General features: G+C 62.2%; 1 protein-coding gene and 1 long non-coding RNA gene across 4 annotated transcripts in view; one reads left to right on the top strand and one right to left on the bottom strand.

Moving 5' to 3' along the window:
• The first annotated feature begins 266 nt into the window (after nucleotides 1-266).
• Nucleotides 267-2,679, top strand: LOC115655191. The gene is made up of 2 exons (XR_004001345.1): nucleotides 267-846; nucleotides 1,035-2,679. It is a non-coding gene; the product is annotated as an uncharacterized LOC115655191 (long non-coding RNA).
• LDB1 (LIM domain binding 1) overlaps nucleotides 2,519-20,383 on the bottom strand; it is a 44,752-nt gene continuing 26,887 nt past the window's right edge. For 2 of the 3 annotated variants that reach the window (XM_030570427.1, XM_030570429.1), the window contains exons 2-11: nucleotides 11,162-11,264; nucleotides 9,265-9,309; nucleotides 7,606-7,681; nucleotides 7,194-7,296; nucleotides 6,465-6,637; nucleotides 5,855-5,977; nucleotides 5,494-5,577; nucleotides 4,799-4,922; nucleotides 4,413-4,561; nucleotides 2,519-3,972 (exon numbers count right to left, since the gene is read on the bottom strand). In XM_030570427.1, the coding sequence (XP_030426287.1) occupies nucleotides 3,742-3,972; nucleotides 4,413-4,561; nucleotides 4,799-4,922; nucleotides 5,494-5,577; nucleotides 5,855-5,977; nucleotides 6,465-6,637; nucleotides 7,194-7,296; nucleotides 7,606-7,681; nucleotides 9,265-9,309; nucleotides 11,162-11,264 (1,211 nt within the window). In that variant the 3' untranslated portion in view covers nucleotides 2,519-3,741. The remainder of the gene's footprint in view (nucleotides 3,973-4,412; nucleotides 4,562-4,798; nucleotides 4,923-5,493; nucleotides 5,578-5,854; nucleotides 5,978-6,464; nucleotides 6,638-7,193; nucleotides 7,297-7,605; nucleotides 7,682-9,264; nucleotides 9,310-11,161; nucleotides 11,265-20,383) is intronic. The other variant, XM_030570428.1, reaches the window with a different exon arrangement.

The raw sequence follows: 20,383 nt of genomic DNA, 5'->3' as shown, positions 1-20,383 counted from the left end.
TGCAGCCAGGCTGGCGCAGCCCCTGCCGAGACACCGCCCTCCCTGGGGCTGAGGATCCCGTCCCTGTACGGCCACCGGTCCCCCCGCAGCATGCCTGCCCCGGGCCATGGCACATGGCAAGGCTTGGGCAGAATGTGAGGCCAAGCCATTCCCATGGCACAAGCTGGAGCTGCCATGTCCCTGCCGGGGCCAGACGCCAGCAGCTTGCTGAGCCTCCAGTGAACGTTGTAACTGGCCCAGCCCTTCTCCAGGGTGCAGTCCCTCCAGCCCCACACACCCCCAGAGCTGGGGGAATCCCAGCGGACAGTCCCCTCAGGGAAATGGGGTCGAGCTGGTGCAGCCCGTCACTGCTTCGGGGGGCTACGCACAGCAGGAGAGCGCTCCAGGCGATGGGGCCACATGGAGGGCATGGATGGGAGTAGCAAGGCACCAGGCAAGGCATTTCGGGGGGCTCCCTGGCTGGGTGCAGAACAGGAGCCCGAGAGGAAAAAGCTGCTTCCTAATCCTGGTTGCGGGGCCAGGCCCTCAGCTGGAGTCGATGTGCAAACTGGGCTCGTTAACGCAGCCGGGACGCCTGGCTAATGCTCAGCAGTGGCAGGGGCAGGGTAACCCGCTAAGGGGGATGTGCCACCCCGGGCAGGCCACAGAGCAGGGTCTGTGGGGGACACCTGCCCCCAGAGCTGAGCGGCTTTTGGAAAGAACAGCCCAGGACAGCCTCAAATGAAAGTCGTTTTTATTGGTACCGTACATGGCCCCAAAATGGCACAAACGAGGCGAAAAGAAAAGAAAAGGCGGCAGGATTAGAGTGTGCCGAGGACGAGGCAGCAGGGCAGGGGGCACATTATAGTGCCCAGGGGCTGATGCGGGCGGCTCATTACAGCTGCCCAGGGGTGAATGGGGCAGGGCAGGGGGCTCATTACAGCTGCCCAGGAGTGAATGAGGCAGGCGGCACATTACGGCTGCCCAAGGGGTGATGCGGGGGCCACATTATGGTGCCCGGGGTGAGGCAGGGCAGGGCGGGGGGCTCATTACAGCTGCCCAGGGGGTGATGCGGGGGCCACATTATGGTGCCCGGGGTGAGGCAGGGCAGGGCGGGGGGCTCATTACAGCTGCCCAGGGGGTGATGCAGGGGGCACACGTCACCATTTCATGCCAAGCCACAGCAATGGGGAGGTGAGAGACCCCCCCTCACCCATTTCCCTCCCCAGCCTCCGTGGACAGGCTGGTCCCAATGCTCCATCTTGGCTGAGAGGCCTCGAGAGCCCCCGCACAAAGCGTCCAGGCCTCCTGCTCCTCTCTCAGCCTCCCACGGGCCAAGGGAACACGACCTGGGCCGGCCCCAGGCAGAGGCGCTAGCTGGGCACCTCGGTGGGGACATGTGCCAGGAGGACACCAGGGCTGCTGGGAGTCTAAGCCAGGTGCCCCGAAGGGGGGGCTTTCCAGTGACCCCACCCCAGACAGAGAGCTAGTCTGGGCCGTCAGACGGGGGAGGAAGTGGGGCCCAGAATGGGGGAGGGACGGTGCCACCTGCTGAAGGACACTGTTCCCACGCGAGGAGCAGCAGTACAAGCAGTGTCGACGGGGCTCAGACCTGCCCCGGGCCTTGCGGCAGGAGCCCCCGGCTTGGGACAGTGCAGGAGCCGGGCTGGAGACACGCACAGGAGGAGCCCCCGGCCCCAGGGCCCTTCTGTCCCCAGCCGCCAGTTCTAGGCCCCCAGCAGGCGGGAAGTGACCCGAGAGAGCAGCCCGAGGGGGCAGGAGACGCTGAGCCCCCACCCCAAAGGGGGCAACCGAGGGACCCACAGTGGCCGGCCCCCTGTCTGGGTAACCCGAGAACAGGGACCTGGGGGGGGGGCACTGCCACCTGGTGTGGTGCAGGGGCGCCCCCTGGTGGTCACTGGGAACCAAACACTGCAGGCTGGGCAGGGAAAGTCACTGACTCCGTCTCCCAGCCCCGAGCTGGGGCCTGAAACCAGCCTTTGGCCAGTGGCTGGCTCCAGGGCATGGGGGCACCTTGGGCTGTTACAGACCTGCTGCTGCCACGCTCCCCAGCCCAGACCTGCTCTACCACGCTCTGTGCGGGGAGGGGTGGGAGCAGAGAACACCCACTCCACCCCCCTGCCCACCCATTCGTGCCCCCCCCCCCCCCCCCAGGCTCCGCGCCCTGCTGCAGCTGATCTGCCCTGACCCCAGCCCGGCCGGGCGCCCGGTAATGCACCTGGCCATACAGAGCTGTCCCACCGCAGGAGTGTGGGCGGCCATCACCCCCCCTGTGCAGAGTGCTGGGTAACCACCCCGAATCGCCTGTCCCCAGCCCCCACCAATGCCCCGGGGGTTAACTGGTAATGGCATCCCCTGTCCCCAGCCCTGACACCCACGAACACCCCGGGGTGAACTGGTGACAGCACCCCTTCCCCGCACCTGTCCCCACCCCTGATGCCCGTGAACGCCCCGCGTGTGAACTGGTGACGGCGCCCCCTTCCCCCCGCCTGCCTGCTCGGAAGAAGCCGGGGAAGGATTTTCCTTTTAAAAATCATTATTATTCTTCTGGTTTCCCCTAACATCAAAGGAGGCAGCTGCTCTAATAAGAACACATTGAAAGAACAGGATCATACACCGTCTACAGCGCGGAAATGTACAAGCACGAGGTACACAAACCTGGGGGTGGGGACTACAGCACACAAGATTTACATGGAGGGGGTGGGGGCTCCCCCCGCCCCTGGAGGGATTGGAAAGGAAGTCTGCAAAGTCTCTCCTGGGTCTGAAGCTCTCTGAACGGTATAAAACACAACTCCCAAGGGATCTAGAGGCCTGTACAAAAATCAGGGCAGGTCGTGGGGGGGGGGTGAAGGAGTGTGGGGGGGGGCTTTTTTTTAAACTTACAATTTTAATATTATTTTTAAAAAAACAGTTGGGGGGGGGGGGCCAGGAGCCTGGGGCCGGGCCAGGGCCCAGGCCGACGCACACAGAGCAAGAGGAACAGCAAGGAAACTAGGCGTGGACTTGGGGTGCTTTTCCATTTCGGCCTCTGACCCCTCCTCCCTTCCCAGCCCCAGGTTTAAGGGGATTCCTCTCCATGGCAGGTTTCTATATACACAACGCTCCACCTCGGCCTGACGGAAAAACCTCTCCCAGCCCTGTCCGGCTGCCACCTCCCCAGCGGCCAGAGGGGGGCACGACAGGGACGAGCCTCCCGAATGGCTACCTGCCCCAAAGCCCAATCAACCAGCCCCGCGTAGGGGATACTTGCAGGCTGCACCGGGCCAGCTCAGAGGGGGACGGGAGAAGCAGCCGCTTCGTGGGTTGTGGGGCTAGAGCGACGCACCCACTTCGCTCCACATCGCACCCTGCCTCAGTGTACCGCAACTCGGGGAGCCCCAACCCTGGTCCTCGGGCGCTCGCCGGCTGCTGGTTTCCCTATCGAAGGAGGGGGTCAGGTGGTAACGGGCGGGAGCTACGGAAGCAGACCCCCCTCTCCCCAGGGCTGGGCTCCCCCATTTGGCAAGGGCAGGCCAGGGAACATGGGCTGGGGGGTGGATACAATGGCCCCAGCCCTGCGTGGGGGAGAGCGGGGGCCCCATGGGAAGGCAGGAGTGCAGAGAGCGGGGGCTGGGTGGCTGGCAGGGCCGGGGGCCCCCATGCCCTGGTACCAGGCGGCACCGATCCGCTTCCCAGTCCCTTTCCTTGGCAACCGTCCGGGTGGCTGGGCCTGGCCAGCGTGGGCTGGGCGGCGGGCGGGCGTTACTGGGAGGCCTGCGACGTGGGGTTCTCCGACTTGCTCTCCTGGCTGGAGGGCGGCTTGCTGTTCCAGGGGCTGTTGGCGCCCAGCGCGGGCGAGTTGTTGAAGCTGTCCTCGTCGTCGATGCCGTTGGCGGCGTCAAACTGCGTGTTCTCCAGCCGGGTGATGAGCCGCTCGTCCTCGTCCCCGAACTCGCCCCCCATCAGCGTGGGCTCGCCCACCACCATCACATCCTGAGAGGGGAGACGGTCCCGAAACATAATCGAGGCGGAGGCAGCCCCGGCCATCGGCCCGCTCCCCTGGGCCCCCCACTGCCCCTCGTCCCATGCTGGGCGTTACCTGCTGGGCCGTATGACCTCCCCCCTCCCAGGTCACTGCTCCGCTGCGGGCCGGGATCCCCATGCAAAGTGGAATCGCTGCACACCAGCAGGACCGGCCCGGGCCCAGCCTGAGATCCCACGTGGCCACGGCAGGATGGGAGCTCTGCTCAGCGTGTCCCCCAGCTCAGGCCTGATGTGGGGGAACTGGCCGGCGGAGGCCGGGACCTGGCCGGTCCCTGCACATTCAGCCCCTGGAGCTGGAGCCAGGGCTCTCTGGGCCCGGCCTGGGTGAGGGCTCTGGGGGCAGCTCGGCGGGGCAGGGCGGGGAAGAGAAATGGAAACGGGATGCTTACAGGTACCTGACTGGACAGGGCGAAGGTGCTGGCCGGACTCTTCTTCTTGCTGTTGCTGTTGTTCGCGTTGCCGCCGCTGGAGCTCATGGTGCTTCCCCCCGACATCTTCCGTTTCCGGCGCTTGCTGGGCTGCTGCCGCGCCGGCTCAGCTGGGGGGGGAGGGGGCTGTTAATCAGGCTGGGCTGGAGTGGGAGGGGGGCCCCGGCCCTCCCCTTCGCTGGCTCCCCAGTCTCACCCCAAGGAACCCTGCCCAGCCCTTGCACCCCGTGGCACTCAGCCCCACTGCCCAGGCGGGGAGGCCGAGGGGAAGGGACGCCCAGCAAGGGGGGGCCACAGATCGAACCGGCCCCCCTCCCTCCCAGGTGCTACGGGCCCCGGGGTCTCACCTGGCGGCGCCACCATCCGCTGCCACTTCTGGAACAAGCAGGTCTTGAGGCAGTCGCGGGGGCTGAGGCTGTAGGTCTTGTGCCGCGACATCAGCTCCTGCATCGGCTCCAGGATGACGCAGAGCTGGGGGGGGCGGGGGGCAGGAACTCAGCATCCGCTGCACAGCGCGATGCCACCGCTGCGTCTGAGCCAGCGCCCCCCGGGATCCTGGGCACAGCCACAGAACCACCCCCCCCAGCGTCACACAGGGCCCCACCCGCACCCCCTGCCCTGCCCCAGCCCCACGTATCCCCTCCGCCAGACCCCCACCACAGGGGGCCAGGACCCCCCAAGCAGGAGCTCCGGACCGTCCCCTAGTCGGGTGGGACCCCCCAGGGCAATAACAGGCCACCAAACACTGGGGGGGTCCTGGTAGGCATGACAGTGTCCTACAATGCGCACAGCTCATGAATATGCATTGCCATATTTGCATAAATACTCCCCCACCCCTCCAGGTCCTCCTCTCCCCAGCCAGCACTCGTCTGCCACCGTGGTGTCTGGGCTGGGGGCTCCGCTCTCCAGGCAGGACTCCCGGGGTCGCGGGGCAGAGCCCTAGAGCCGCCCACCAGGGCGATAACCACAGAGCCCTCAGGCAGGAAGAGTCTTGGGCCCCCTGACAGAGCCGGGCCCCCCCCCGCGCTCCGCACACACGTACCCGGAGGTAGTTGAGGGTGGAGTTGGACAGCCCGCAGCGGGTGATGTTCTTGGACAGCTGGTCCAGCATCTGGGGGTCCTGTGCCTAGAGAGCAGGGGGTCAGGGACACCTCAGCCGCGCTCGGGCTGGGAACAGCCCTCAGACAGCACAGCCCCCCGCCCCTCGAATTCCGGTCAGCCCAGCCTGGTCCCCTGCAGATTCGCATGGCGAAGAGACGGCTGAGCAAGCAGCGTCACAGTGCCCGCGCGTGTGGAGAGAGCCACACCTCCTGGCCCAAGGGACACCTGCCCCCGGCCATGCCGCAGCCCTGCTGAGGCCCTGGGCTCAGCCGCACGCCCTTGGCACAGACCCAGGCACTCACGTGCATGGCGAGGATGCTGCGGGGAATGAGTTCCCGATGCTGCCGGATGCTGAAGTGCCACGTCTTTATCCTCATCATGTCGTCGAACATGAACTCCAGGTAGAGCCGCCCCTCCACGCACACCTGGGGGGGCAGAACGTCAAACCCAAACGCCCCGAGAGCCGGCTGAGCTCCCTCGACCCCTCCCGGCTCTGATCTGCTGCCCCCCTCCCCGTGGATAAACCGCACCTGGGCTCCCACCCGGCGAGGGCCGGTCAAGCCTCCTTGCCCATGGTGCCAGCAGACAGGCCTCCCGCTCTGCCAGCCTGCAGCCCCAGACAGACTCCAGTGCCCTGAGCCTACGCGGCTGGCAGCTGCTGGCCCCCCTTGCACCAGCGCCCGCCTCCCTTTCGCCCGAACACGCTCCGACCTGCCAACACCTCGGGCTGCAGGGCAGGCAGGGGCAGGCACAGCCACATGGGGTGCCCAGGCTGGTACCTCAGCGGCTCCCAGGAACCCCCGATACCCTCCTGCACTGGTAAGTACTCGGTGGCTGATCGTCTCCCGAGGGCCAGCACCGCCGCGGTGCCCAGGGCCACGCCCTGGGATGGGCTCTCCAGCCCTGCTGTACCTGTGTGAACATGGGCTTGCCGTGCTGGGTCACCATGGTGCACTGGTCGCAGTCCAGCGAGACGAAGTTGTTGTGGAAGGACTCCTTGGGGTGCTTGAGGACGTAGTACAGCTCCGTGGCCCCCCCCTCAAAGATGCTGCGGAAGTAACGGGGAATCAGAGTCCGGCCGATGGCTGCAGCGGGGAGGGGAGAGAGGGAGGAAGAGAGTCAGAGCCCGGCTTCCCTGGAGCCCCGGCTGGCCAGGCGCCCCCGGCTACCGCCCTGCCACCCCCCGGCCTCCAGGGCAATGGGCCAGGAGCCAGGCACTGAGGAACCCGGCTCACACGGCAGCCGTGGGGCACAGGGAGCTGCTCTGAGAGGTGTGGGGCGGGCAGCCTGCAGGACGAGACAGCCCTGTGGCAAGAAGCCACCCTAGGCTCCCCGCCACTGGTGCCGCTTTGCCCCTGTCCCTGAGGTCATACAGGCAGGGTCCTCGCCCCTCATTCACAGGACTGGGGAGGTGCCCATCACTGTGGTATCGGGCTCTGACACAGAGTTCAGCTCTACCCCGGAGCCAAGCCCAGAACCAGCCCCAGAGACGCTCGACACAGACCCGGTGCGGCCGCTCGGGGCCCCCAGCCCAAGGACCCGTCCAGCACTCGGCATCGCAGATCGGCTGTAAGCCCGTCCCCAGCTTCGTCGGGGCGGGGTCCCAGCAGTGCCCAGGGAGCCCGGCCCACGGCCACTCACTGTATCTCTTTGGTCCATCCTCCAGGCAGAAGGTGATCGTTAGCATAGCGTCGTCCTCGAAGAACTCCGTGGTGAAGGCGTCCCACCAGAGATTGTCACATTCCTGGGGGCGGGAGACAGCGCGGGGTCACGGAGAGGGGAGAGAACCTGCCCCGCCGGGTGGCCTGGGACCCTCCATCCTGGCTGGGCTGAGACAGGGAGCTGTAAGGTCCCCGGGCCCTGGCCAGTCACTCACGGGGTCTCTGCCAGCGTAGACACAGGCTGTGTGGCCACGGCCAGCAGGCAACACTCCACCCTGAGCCAGCCCCCAGCAGGAGGGAGCAGGGCCAGCGCAGAGGGGCCGGGAGCGGGCGTGAGGCTACCCAGGAGCACCCAGGGTCCCACACTCCCCCTCCCCAGCCCCGTCGCACACCTCTGTCCAGTTCTGCAGCCGCTTGTTCAGCTCGAATATCCTGTAGTCGGTCTGGTTCCCATATGGCGTGTGCCTCCTGCCAAGCAAGTGCAGCACGGCCAATCAGTGGGGCACGGCCACGCCCAGCCCGTCCCTGCGCTCCCTCCCTGCGCTCCCAGCCCCGCCTCGCCCCCGCGCTCCCCGCCCAGCCCACCCCACCCCCACGCTCCCAGCCCCGCGCTCCCCGCCCAGCCCACCCCACCCCCATGCTCCCAGCCCCGGCCCCGCCTCGCCCCCGCGCTCCCCGCCCCAGCCCAGCCCGCCCCTGCGCTCCCGCCCCATGCTCCCAGCCCCGGCCCCGCCTCGCCCCCGCACTCCCCGCCCAGCCCACCCCACCCCCATGCTCCCGGCCCTGGCCCCGCCTCGCCCCCGCGCTCCCAGCCCCAGCCCTGCCTCGCCCCCGCGCTCCCCGCCCCAGCCCAGCCCGTCCCTGCGCTCCCTCCCTGCGCTCCCAGCCCCGGCCCCGCCCCGGCCCACCCCACCCCCACGCTCCCGGCCCCGGCCCAGCCCGCCCCTGCGCTCCCGCCCCACGCTCCCGGCCCCGCCTCGCCCCCGCGCTCCCCGCCCCAGCCCCGCCTCGCCCCTGCGCTCCCCGCCCCAGCCCAGCCCGTCCCTGCGCTCCCTCCCTGCGCTCCCAGCCCCGGCCCCGCCTCGCCCCCGCGCTCCCCGCCCCGGCCCACCCCACCCCCACGCTCCCGGCCCCGGCCCAGCCCGCCCCTGCGCTCCCGCCCCACGCTCCCGGCCCCGCCTCGCCCCCGCGCTCCCCGCCCCGGCCCTGCCTCGCCCCTGCGCTCCCCGCTCCAGCCCAGCCTGCCCCTGCGCTCCCGCCCCACGCTCCCAGCCCCGGCCCCGCCCCCGCGCTCCCCACCCTGGCCCAGCCCACCCCTGCGCTCCCCACCCCCAAGCTTCCCGCCCCAGCCCCGCCTTTCCCCCCGCACTCCCAGCCCTGGCCCTGCCTTTCCCCCACACTCCCCGCCCCCGCCTAGCCCGCCCATGCGCTCCCCACCCCCGTGCTTCCCACCCCAACACCAGCCCCGCCCCAGCCCCAGCCCCACCCCATGCTCCCCACCTCGCCCCTGCACTCCTGGCCCCAGCCCCAGCCCCACCCCCACGCTGCCCGCCCTGGTCCCAGCCCGCCCCCATGGTCCCCGCCTCAGCCCACCCCCATGCTCCCTGCCCCGGCTCCAGCCTGCCCTATGCTCCCCACCCAGCCCCTGCGCTCCCCGCCCCCATGCTCCCTGCCCCAGCCCCAGCCCGCCCCATGTTCCCCACCCCCTGCCCGCCCCCACACTCCCCACCCCACCCCCACACTCCCTGTCCCCATGCTCCCCACTCCTGCCCCAGCCTGCCCTGCGCTGAGTGCTCCTGTGCAGGGAGGGCAGGACTGGGCCTCGGGGTACAGCCTGCCCCAGGGTGGCCCCTATGCTGCTCACCCCCTGAGTGGGGACTGGTGCCCCACAGCTCGTTTAGCCCAGGGGGCTGCATGGGGCTACAAGCCAGCTCTCCCCTCTCGGCCCCAGGTTGGGCGGCACTGCCAGGACTCCTGCTGCCTCCCACCCCCAGGCGGGAGCCCCTCCAGCGCAAGCAGTGACTCCCGGCCCCCGGCACGGCAGCTCTTACCCTATCCCGGGTTCCAGGTACGTTGGCGGGTACATGGGGGTAGGTCTGCGGAGAGAGGCGCCGACAGGCAGTTAGGGCAGGTCCCCATGGAGCCTCAGACCTAGTCTGTGTTGTCACCACAGCCCCTGCCCCCCGAGTGACAGGCTGCCTGGGGCGCTCTGCCCCCAGCCTGAGCTGGCAGCTCTCTCTGCAATGGGGCAGATTCCCCCCACACAGGGACCCCGAGACCGGCCCGGAGCAGAGAGCAGGCTGGAGGCACTTCCTGCCCCAGGTGCCCACGGGAGGTTCCCTCCAGTGATCAGGTGCCATGGGAGCTATCTGGCCAGAGCGCGGCGAGGGAAACCCAGGCCCGGCCGGGGGCAGGGCAACAAATGGACCCCAAGGATGAACCCCAAACACACTGTGTGACCCCCATCGGGGGGCAGGGGAGGTCAGACCTGCCCGGACCCACTGCTGCTTTACACCACGAGCTGGGAGCCAGGGAGGAGGGGCTGGGGCATGAGTGCCAATGGCTGCCCCATTGCATTGTAGGGAGTAACCCATCCCGGTGCTGCCCTTCGGCTGAGCCTCCTCAGCTCCCCCCAGAGCCCAGGGGAGTCGAGGACACCTCAAGGATCACTGGGTCTTCCAGGCCATTCATCCACCTCTCAGGGTGCGACGTTATTGATATAAACTGGAACCATATAGAACATGGTTTGCAACCAAGGTCCTGTAGTGGCACCAAATCCTATGTAAAGGGGGTCATATAAGGTCTCTAAGACCAGGTTATGGGTTGCTGGTTATGATTATGCTGTCTGTATGTCTGTATCATTATGTAGTTGAAGTTATAAGTATTGGTTGTATACTGTCTGTATTTCAAATTGGTGCTGCAGTTCTGGAAAACACCCCAGACAAGTTGGTGTTAGCTCTGCTCAGTCTGCTTGATGGCCCATTAAGGACCATCAGCTACACAACAGACCCATTGAGAGGAGGCAGATACGCCTTGTGACTCAGCAGGGTGTGCAGGGACTGGCCCATGTGACTGCAAACTCCATTTTGCTGTAATTTTCCACAGTAAGAACAAAGAAGTGTTCTTACACCTGGAAAAGCCTATATAAGGCTGATGCCTCATCTCCATTTTGTCTTCAATCCTGCTTCCTACCTCTGGAGGGACTTTGCTACAAACTGAAGCTCTACACAAGGGACTGATGACCCATCCCAGCGGGGGATGTTCTCCAGAGACTTGACTTGAACCTGCAGTTTACTCCATCACTGCTACAAGCCTGAACTAAGAACTTTGCCATTCCTGTATGTAATTGATTCCATGTAACCAATTCTAGCTCTCATCTCTATCTTTTTCCCTTTATAAATAAACCTTTAGATTTTAGATTCTAAAGGATTGGCAACAGCGTGATTTGTGGGTAAGATCTGATGCGTATATTGACCTGGGTCTGTGGCTTGGTCCTTTGGGATCGAGAGAACCTTTTTCTTTTACTGGGGTGTTGGTTTTCATAACCATTCATCCCCAGGACGGGTGGCACTGGTGGTGATACTGGGAGACTGGAGTGTCTAAGGAAATTGCTTGTGTGACTTGTGGTTGGCCAGTGGGGTGAAACTGAAGTCATTTTTGTCTGGCTGGTTCGGTTTGCCTTAGAGGTGGAAAAACCCCAGCCTTGGGCTGTGACTGCCCTGTTTGAGCAATTGGTCCTAAATTAGCACTCTCAGCTGGGTCCTGCCAGAACCATGTTCTATATGGTTCCAGTTTATATCAATAACTCACACAGGGCTATTAACCCCCCGCCTGCTGCCCGGCACCTCAGCCCGCGTGTTCCTGGCCGCGCCACATCAGCCCTGCTGCTTCGAAGGATGGGGGAGGCCCTGAACCTGGCAGAAAACTGGCCCCACCGCTGTCACTCACCCCACATCTCGATCCAGCATGGTGCCCGGGTGGAAAGGGGGGAAGGCGTTGCCGTTGGGGGGCTCCTTTGGCGAGTACAGCTTGAATGACTTAGAGGAACAGCCTGGTGGGAGAGACAGAGAGAGGGGGGAGCAGGTCAGTGGGATCCGCAACCCCTCGTGCTCGGCATGGGACACAGCGAGCAGTGCATATCGCAGCTGGGCCCCGGCAGGATCGGGCCCATCCAGCTAGGCACACACACACACACCCCCGGCACTCTGAGCCCTTCCGGCAGTGCAGCCGGGAGGGGCCGAGGGACCGGAAGGAGCCCGCTCTGTGCCAGGGGCCAAGGACACGGATCTCCTCAGCTGCCCTCCGGTCCTGGGAGCTCACAGACCCAGCTGTGTTTGGGGAACCTCAGACTGCTCTGGGGGCAGCTTTGCCACCTCTGAAAACTGCCCCAGAGCTGGGCATCATCTCTGCACAGTCCTCGGCTGAGGGGGCACTGAGCCATGGCACACTGGGGGCATAATGATGGCACCAGAGCGGGAGCCCAGGGCTGGGCTAGCAGGGGCTGCGGGTCAGGACTGAGGGGAACCGGCAGAGCTGGGTGGGGGGAAAGCAGGGGGCTGCGGGTCGGGAGTGAGCGGATCCGACAGAGCTGGGGAGACGGGGGGAAATAGCAGGGGGCTGCAGTTGGGATTTTTGTTCCCTTTCCAATCCCCTCAAGGGCCCTGCGTCACAGCAGCCCCAGAGGGCCTGGCACTGCTCCCCACACCGCACTGACGCTGTGGGTCCGGCAGGGGTCACTGGCGAGCCCAGCTCACAGCCCAGGCTCTGGCCGGTCCAAAAGAACCAGACCCCCCTTCAGTGCCGCCAGGCTGAGGTGGGGCACAAGGGCCAGGATCCCTCCCCACCTGCTGCTCCGACAGGAATGTGAGCAATGCAGGGCAGCGTGGGGCACGCCCGCCCCTCCGGTCCCTGTCTGGCAGCAGGCAGAGACAGACCAGTTTGGAGGGGAGGGAGAGGTGGGGAGGCTGATCCTGCCCTGCCTGCCCTGGAGCCAGCGTGTCTGGGGCCTGGCTGGACCTGAGACTCCCAGCTCCCTTATGAACACCTGGTGCCGGGCCCCGGACAGGCTCAGGGCAGAGGCAGAAGAGATCAGTGGGTGACCGCAATCTCAGAGAAGTCTTTGCATCTGCACAGCATTGGGGGCAAGGGGGTGCCAGGCTGATCTTGGGCCATGCTGGCTCCTCTGGTGGGCAGGGCCAGGGTGGTTCTGGGACGGACAAGTGGGGGCTGAGGGGGCTGTGCAGGGCTTGTTGGTCTGGCTCAGAAGCTCATGGGTTCCAGACACCGGGTCAGTAACTACTTAATTACCTCCTGCCCCCGACTGATGAAAATCCTGTGCCTTGCTCGTTGCCTGGTACCGGATTCCTGGGTGAGGGGCTGCCAGAGCTTTGCCCCACATGGACCGGCCCAGCCAACATTCCGGAGATCCCTCTGCCCCTCCAGCCATAGGCGCTGGGGGGATGGGCTGGGCTCTCTGGCCATTCCCACACTGATACCAGCACCCTCTGCCACCTGGCTGGTCGGCAACCCCACATGCCAGCTCCGCCGACAACCCAGCCTGGTGCCCACTCAACCAGGGCCAGCCTGGCCTCGCCCAGCACCCCCAGGGCAGGGGCTGGCAGGGCCACGTGTCCGATAGACCCAGGTAATTCATCCTATCAAAGCTGAGCACCACTGGGATCCAGCCTTGGCCAGCGTGGGGAGCCCCACCAGGCCGTCCTGCCTGGATTGCAGGGTCAATGCCAGAGTGGTCTCTGCCCGGTGCCATTCCTGCAGCCCCAGCAGGACCTGATCCCTGGCCCAGCGCCGGGCTCGGCACGCCTGCTCCCCCAGGAGCAGCTGGAGCCAAGGAGGCACGTGATGTGGGGAGGGAATTTTCCCTGGCCCCGTCACTCCCATCCTTGGCTCCCTCTGCATGCCGCAAGTCAGCAACTCCACCCCCGCAGCCTCTCCCCTGGGCACAGAGCCAATGGCATGGATGGGAGCTGGGAACAGCCAGGCAGACCCGGCAACCTCCATCCGCACAGGATCATCCTGCCCCCTGGAACTGCTGGGGCCACAACCTCCATTGGGGCTGCTCCCAAGAACCCTCCTTGCTGCCTGAACGACCAACAGCGGGGCTGTGAAAGCTTGGGGAGCAGCACGGGGGTGTCGGAGCTGCTGGAGGGCCCATCAGGATCCCCCAGTGTGAGATCAGCCGCTGACAAGTCCCGCAGTCGCCTCTGACCACGAACACTGAAGGAGACGGCACCGCAGAGCGATGCAAAGACGGAGCTGCTCCAAACGGAGAAGTGCCCTCGTCCCAGGGCTGCGCTGAGAACGGAGCCTGAAACTCCTGGACCAAAACAGGGGTGTTGGAAATGTGAATGGTGCATTTGCCAAGTTGCCAAGCAGCCAAGGTCTCTGTACCCAAATTGCCCAGTGATTGCCCAGTGCTGGACCATATCACCACTAACATCTTCAAGGCGAGATTCTTCCCATTGCACTTCCCAGTCCACTATCCATGTTCAAATCAGACACTGCTGCAGCCACAAGCACCCATCTCGCCCCGCTGGCCAATCACCGTTAACTCTGGTGCTTACTGGAGGCCAAGCAACGCAGAAAGCCACATGCCAGCGCCCCCGTCTCCAGCCTGCTCCACTCCTGCATCTTCACTGCCTCCTAACCCCTCGGCTCTGTGCGTGATGAGACAGCGAGACCCCCGCACCCAATCACTCCGTCATCCTTACTGACCGCTCTCCTCCTTCGGAAAGCCCTCGGCCACTGAAGCCCCTAGGCTCTGAGACCCACAGCCACGGTTCCATCCCCCCGTTTCACTGCAGAGCTGTGGATGCTAAAACAAAAGCACTTGGCCTGCGATGAATCGCGACATCTCGTGGTATTTCCGCTCCCCACAACAACAGCACAGTTCCTGGCTGCTGCTGCCTGCGCCTGCCGGAGCGCAGAAAGGATCGTGTCTGGATCAGGGCCCCTCCGTGCCGGATGCCAGACTCACACGAGGGAGACGTGGCCCGAGGAGAAGGGCTCAGTCACGTTTAGTCAAACACCACGACACTCTCTCAAACTGCAGACAGACGCGTGGTGTCTCACCAGGGTTTTGCCCTCGTGCACTTACACTATTTCTGTTCTCATCGTGGTCTGGTGCCTTGTGGCTGATTCAGACTTTTCCCCCTGGCAAGGTCCCAGGCACGGATTTTAATAACTGTCACCATCTTTGTAATACACATTCTCTTTTCAATTTGCAGCACAGACTCCAGAGATGCAGTCTGGGGACGAGGCAGGTAACTTAGCTGGAAACAAGGGCAGCCCGTACACACCAGCATGTTTCCCCTTCCCTTGAATCTGTACGTAATCTGTAGTAAATGACGCAAGAAAAGTTCACATATGTGACTTACAAGGATTGTGCAGGGCACACCGGACCTAATCCCAAATCCATGAAGCCAGTGATTCCCCCTGACTTCAATGGGCTATGGACCAGATCCACACAGAGCCATATGCAGCACCAGAAGATGCAAACCGTGCATCCAAAGTTGCAGAAGAAAATGTAATAGATGCAGCATTCTCGTAGACTGCACATGTACAATGGGGCAGAGTTAAGGGTGCGTCTGCAACTTCAACTCTTGGCTTTCCTGACTTTGATGTGCCTAGCTGTGCAGCTGTCAGGTTAATTACACCATTGAGTTTGCGGCAATATTTTGCTTCTTTATCATCTATAAGCAAGACCTGAAACCTAGAGGCTTTTCCACCTTAGAAATCCCTGTGGCATCAGGTCCCCCCTTCTCCCTGCAGTTCATTCGGACCCATGGAGAGGGAGCTCCCTCCGGACCAGACGACATGAAGGGATTTGCACTAGGGTAACAAACGGCTGTGAAACTAAAGGAAAGAGTTCCACCCGTGCCAGCCCCTATTGAAACCTGGGTTTTAAACCAGTTTGAACCTCACTGGTATCACTGGAGTGTAAGTTAGGCCTGGTCTAACCTTTAAAAATTAGATCAAAGCAGACATATAGCTTAGGGGTGTGAAACTGGCTGATAGAAGAATTCTTCTGCAGAGCAGATACGGCCTCACGAATTTCCTTTGATTCAAAGAAATATCCACTCAGCCCCTATTTATCCCTTTAAACTTTCCATCTCTTTAACAAGATCCATGCTCCAAGTCTTGGCCAATGGTAGCCGCAAGAACCCTATTAGACACCCCCACTCGAAGAGTCTCAGAGTTCTCACACCCCGTTCCACCCCGCGCGCCTCGCTGAGCTCTCTCCGAACCAGAGTGCTTGGGACAGGATCCTTTTGACCATTCAGCACCACGCACGGCTACAGAGCTGAACCAATAACACTGTTGTGGTGTTACACACTCGAAAAATGCCCTTGCCAGCAGCCAGTGAGAAAACCTTCCGGGGAGCGGGCAGTTTTCCTCTTAAGAAAGGGGTTTTCACCTTCGTGGCAGCAAAGAAAACCTTCCCCGGGTGACCTGACCCAGCACTGCCCTCCTGAGTCTGCCACCAGCACATCTCCCCAGAGCAGCAGAGTACGATTAGCAAGACTCCAGCCGTGTTCCCTGCTGCTGTTTTGAGAGCCCCCAGCTGGCACCAACAGGGAGGCTGTGAAGAATTGCATGGCTGCTGCTGCCTGGGGATGGCTGGAGCATCATTGGGAGCAGAACCCAGAACCCCCAGGCTGGGGTGGCAGCACGAGGGAGACTCTTCTCCCCGTCAGGGGGCTCTGCATAGGGGAAATGAGAGAGCAGGGGGCGTGTGGATTCCGTCAGACCCCCACCAGCCGGATACGGACACCCCAGAACAGGCACAAGGACGGCACCTGTTGGGAGCCATCCCAGCACTTTCCTCTGACCCTGGCAGCTGGGGGGTTGGGCTGGATCAGCAGGGCACTGCTCACTCTCCTCCCACTTTGTCTGGCGTCCTGGGCTCTGGCTAGCGGGGGTCAGGCCTGCCTGAGTGTGCTAGTGCACTGCACCATTCAGAACTGGCTGGAAAGGCAGAGAGATCTGCCCAGCATCTTCTCCCCGGCTGGGTCTGGAAACACCAGCCTGCTGGCAAGTCCAGCTGGGCACCCGCCCAGCCCATGGAGATTGCAGATCCCAGCATGCAGTGCTCCAAGCTTGAGCCGAGCAGTTTTTATTTGCAGCAGGCCAGAGTGTTGCATGCTGGAACATGTAGTCTCCAGGAGCCACCTTGAGGACAGCTGCCCAAGCGCCAGCGCTGTCTTCCTATCAGGGTGACGCTTCAGCCCCTCGCCGTGAGCTCTCGGTGAGCGGAACTGATGGAGCCGGTACGCACCGCCTACTGCGCCGAGATGGGACATCGCTGGACGTCCTGAGACTCAGAGCATTTGGACAAAGCTGCAGGTCGGGGCACAGGGTGAGCTGCAGAACGGGACAGCACATACTTCTTCAACAACCCGACCCTTTCATCTCGCAGCGATGTTTGCTCCAGGAGCTGCCCGGCCCAGACTCGGCAACACCAAGCAGAATCCAGAGCGCAGAGTTCAGATTCCACTTCCAGGAGCAATGCTTACTTGGTGGGAGTGACAAAAATGACAGGGCACCCTATGGCCGATGTGTGCAACTGCACATTCCTATCTCACTCTCCGCTTCCCTGTTATACTGCTTTGGGTCTTGTCTACATGCAGAAGTGGTGTCAGTTTAACTTAATTTGTTCCTGACCCACTCTGGATTATTCCAGGTTAGCTTCAGACCATTAGGAATCAGTGTAAACTAAACTGAAATCAGCCGCTCTTGAACAGAAATCAGAGTGCGCACGCAGGGGTGTGCACTGGGTAACTCAATCGTTACAAGTCACACCGGACCTTAAATCACTGCAGCTCGCCTAGCACTGCATCTGTCCAGCACCTGGCACTGCATCTGTCCAGCCCTGCCCAACGGGGCCCTGGGCTTGACTGGTGCCTCTGGGTGCTACTTTGACACAAGCAACAGTTTGGGGGATTCTGCTTTCAACAGAACACAGAGCAGCTTCCTTCGACGTCCACGTAGCCGGGGCGGAATGACTCCTGGGGCGTCACTCCCACATACAGGACGCTCAGGGGGTCACGACCATGGCTGAGGGACAGAGTGTTAGCCCCACATATTACTCAGCTGCAGGCATTCTCTCAAAGCTCAATGTGTGCCATGACAATCCCTGACCATCCCTCTCCCCAGGGCCTGGAAGGGCCCGTGAACAACACCTGCCTGGTGGGTTTCCTCGCTGACCTAACACCTCTGGGATGCTGCTGCTCGGACAGCGTCATTTCATTCACAACACAGGACTGTGATTATTTATTACTGGTGTTACGGTAGCACCCAGGAGCCCTACTTCCCATCTTGTGTGCAGACCCTGGCTGCTCCCTGGACACAAAGGCCGCTGTTGGAGCAGGTGCATAGAACTTACGAGATATTCTAGCTACCAAGCTACCACAGGATACACAGGCCAGCCGGATAGAGAAACCAGGTGGTGCTCCTCAAGGCATCCTGATCAGCACAGCCTTCAGAGCTCCCCAGGGACGGCCAGCACTGGAGCCCGAAGCACTGCTATTCTCTGCAAGTGCTCCTGTAATACGCTGCCCTGTGCATGCACAGAGATAACGTGGCCCCTGCCCGGAAGAGCTTACAGGCTCCTGCAACTTCCTCCGATGGGCGTGAGGACCGACTGCAAGAGAAAGGGGCTTGTCACAGGATAGTGGGTCCTTGGGGCAGACCGGGCCCACCTCCGAGTCAGAGCCAATGAAAGGAGGCAGGGGACTCCTGGGGCTAGAGCGGCCTATCAGAGGGCAGGAAGAGGCGGTGCGAGTGGGGCAGGCTGCGCCAGGCGGGAGGAACCACAGAGCAGTGGTGGGTCTCCAGAACAAGGAGCCGGATGCTCGGGAAGCAGCCCTGGGGCTGGGGATCCAGCCGAACCGGTGGTAAGAAGGGAGCTGGCAGGACTGGGAAGTTGCAAGAAGCAGGGTTACCAGAGATCCCAGGAGGGACGCTGAGAAGCCCCAGGCCAAAGTGTGAGCTGAGGGCCAGTTTTGTCTGTTATGTGCTTGTCTGGAAAAATAAACTGACTTAATGGAGAGCAGGCGTGGCAGCGAGGGCTTGTTATGCTGGGGAGAAGCCCTGCCGGGCTGCACACAGCGCAGAACGTGGGAACTGCAGTCAGCCTTGATCCCACAGAAGACAAGGTGGCTCTCTGGTGCCCGGGGAAGAGGGGGGAAACAGAGGCAGGGTGCCACAGAGCAACCTCTGACTACGAGGGGGTGCTCCCGTACTCCAGGGATGAAGAAGGGAACCCAGAGGGTGAACAGGGATGCATTCTGGTCTAAACAATCTGCTCCTCTGATCTCCTGCACAACACCACACGCTCCCCGCTCCTGCGCAACGGAACAAGCCCCTTGACAGAGAGAGACAGAGACATGTGGTCCATAAAGCTGAGCTCAGGATTGGAAGCCAAGGACGTTGGCGTTTAATTCCTGTCTCTGCCAGGCATTCAGCATGTGGCCTTAATCAAGTCACTTCACCTCCGTGCGCCGCTTTCCCCACCTGTGAGTCAGGCTGCCCAAATCATGAGATTTCTTTCAAAATCTTTTCATTTGCTTTCGAGTTTCTGAGCCTTTACGGTCACACTTGGGTCACAGCCTCAGGACGTCCTCTGCCCGTTCCCACAAGGCCTAGTAATTTACTGTAACAAAAGCCAAAGTTTGCCCAGAATCTCCTGACTCCAAGAGCTGGGCCTGAGAAAACCACCAGAAGTGCCAGACTCGAATCAGATGAGGAAAGCTGACAACTCCGGGAAACTGACCCGCTCTGCAGGAGAGGCAGCAAAGAGACTCACACAAAGCAAGCAAACTAAAAAAACAGCCACTTGCTCCTCTGCCCTCTCCACTCCAGGCAGGGTCTGTTGAGGGGACCCTAGCTTGTACAGTGCTTTGATTGGGAGATGCACAGATCTGGGGAAGGGCCAGCGAGGAGAGCAAAGATCAAATGGAAGAGGTTACAAATTTCCCACCCAGGCCCCAAACGCCGGCTGGCGAGAGCAGCTCTGGCTCAGAGGACAGAGCAAAGAAAGTCTCCCCAGCAGGGACAGCAGGAACGTACGAACTCACAAGTCCAACAAGCAGGGGAGCTCCCGGTCTGGGTCCCAGAGAGAGACCCACTGAAACTACAGGGCCAAGTCACAAGTCAACCACAAAAGCACTGAGGCAACCCAAATACTGTGGGTTATCTCCCTACCCCATATATCTGTAGAACTTTCCATCTACCAAGTCCTGGACAAATATTAACCAGCCCTCACACCTCGCTGCCAGGGAGCTAAGTATCTCGGGGATTTGTAGGCACCTCTCGCTTCACTGCTGCACACAGGAGAGTCAGAATTTCCCAGTAACAGTAAGAACAGAACTCAGGACTTCCTACTCCAAAGGGACCTGAGACTCTCCTTCAGCTACCTGCAGTACTGGGCCCATGACACACAGCAAGGCAGGTATCTCTGTGCAGTAGACTGCAGTGGTGACACAGGCACCTCAGCCGGGTCATGGTGATGTTACATGGTGATGCATCTCACAGGTGCAGATCGGACGCAGGGCAACTCCCCCAAGGACATACACCCAGGGACTGAACCCAGATCTCCCAGTCCATGGCCTGACCCATAAGACAGCCTCCCTCCCTCCCACCCTGACTCCAAAGGGATGAAGAGAGACCATATCCCCAGCGTTCACAAGCTGTGGATCCACAATGCACTTCGTCCCACCCCCACTATTTTAATTCCCAACACACTGCAGCTTTGGGGGCTTAATCTGAAACAGATTTTTTCCAGGAGTGATCCCAGTTACACACAAAGACCCCCACTTCTGCGGGCGGGGGAGGGGCAGATCACAAACTGGGTTTGCTATTTTAAATCGGAAAACTAGGTCCAACGCCCAGGGCTCAGCCCGCCCCACGCAGGGTGCAGTACCCTGGCAGAGCGGGTATCAGAGACTGCACTCGTTACACAGGACGAAGTAACAAATATCCTAGCTCCCACTAGAAGGCGTGAGAAGACAAGTTATAAGAATCTGACAGGGGAAGTAGCATGAACTGGGTTCGGGAGCCAGATACCCACGCGGGATCCTGGGCAAGTCACTTAATCTCCCGTGCCTCAGTTTCCCATAATCACCTCTTTGTCTAGGCTGGGAGCTCTGCGGG

Source organism: Gopherus evgoodei, chromosome 7, assembly GCF_007399415.2.
Source record: "Gopherus evgoodei ecotype Sinaloan lineage chromosome 7, rGopEvg1_v1.p, whole genome shotgun sequence".
Classification (NCBI taxonomy): Eukaryota; Metazoa; Chordata; order Testudines; family Testudinidae; genus Gopherus; species Gopherus evgoodei.
This window is presented reverse-complemented; position numbering and strand designations above follow the sequence as displayed.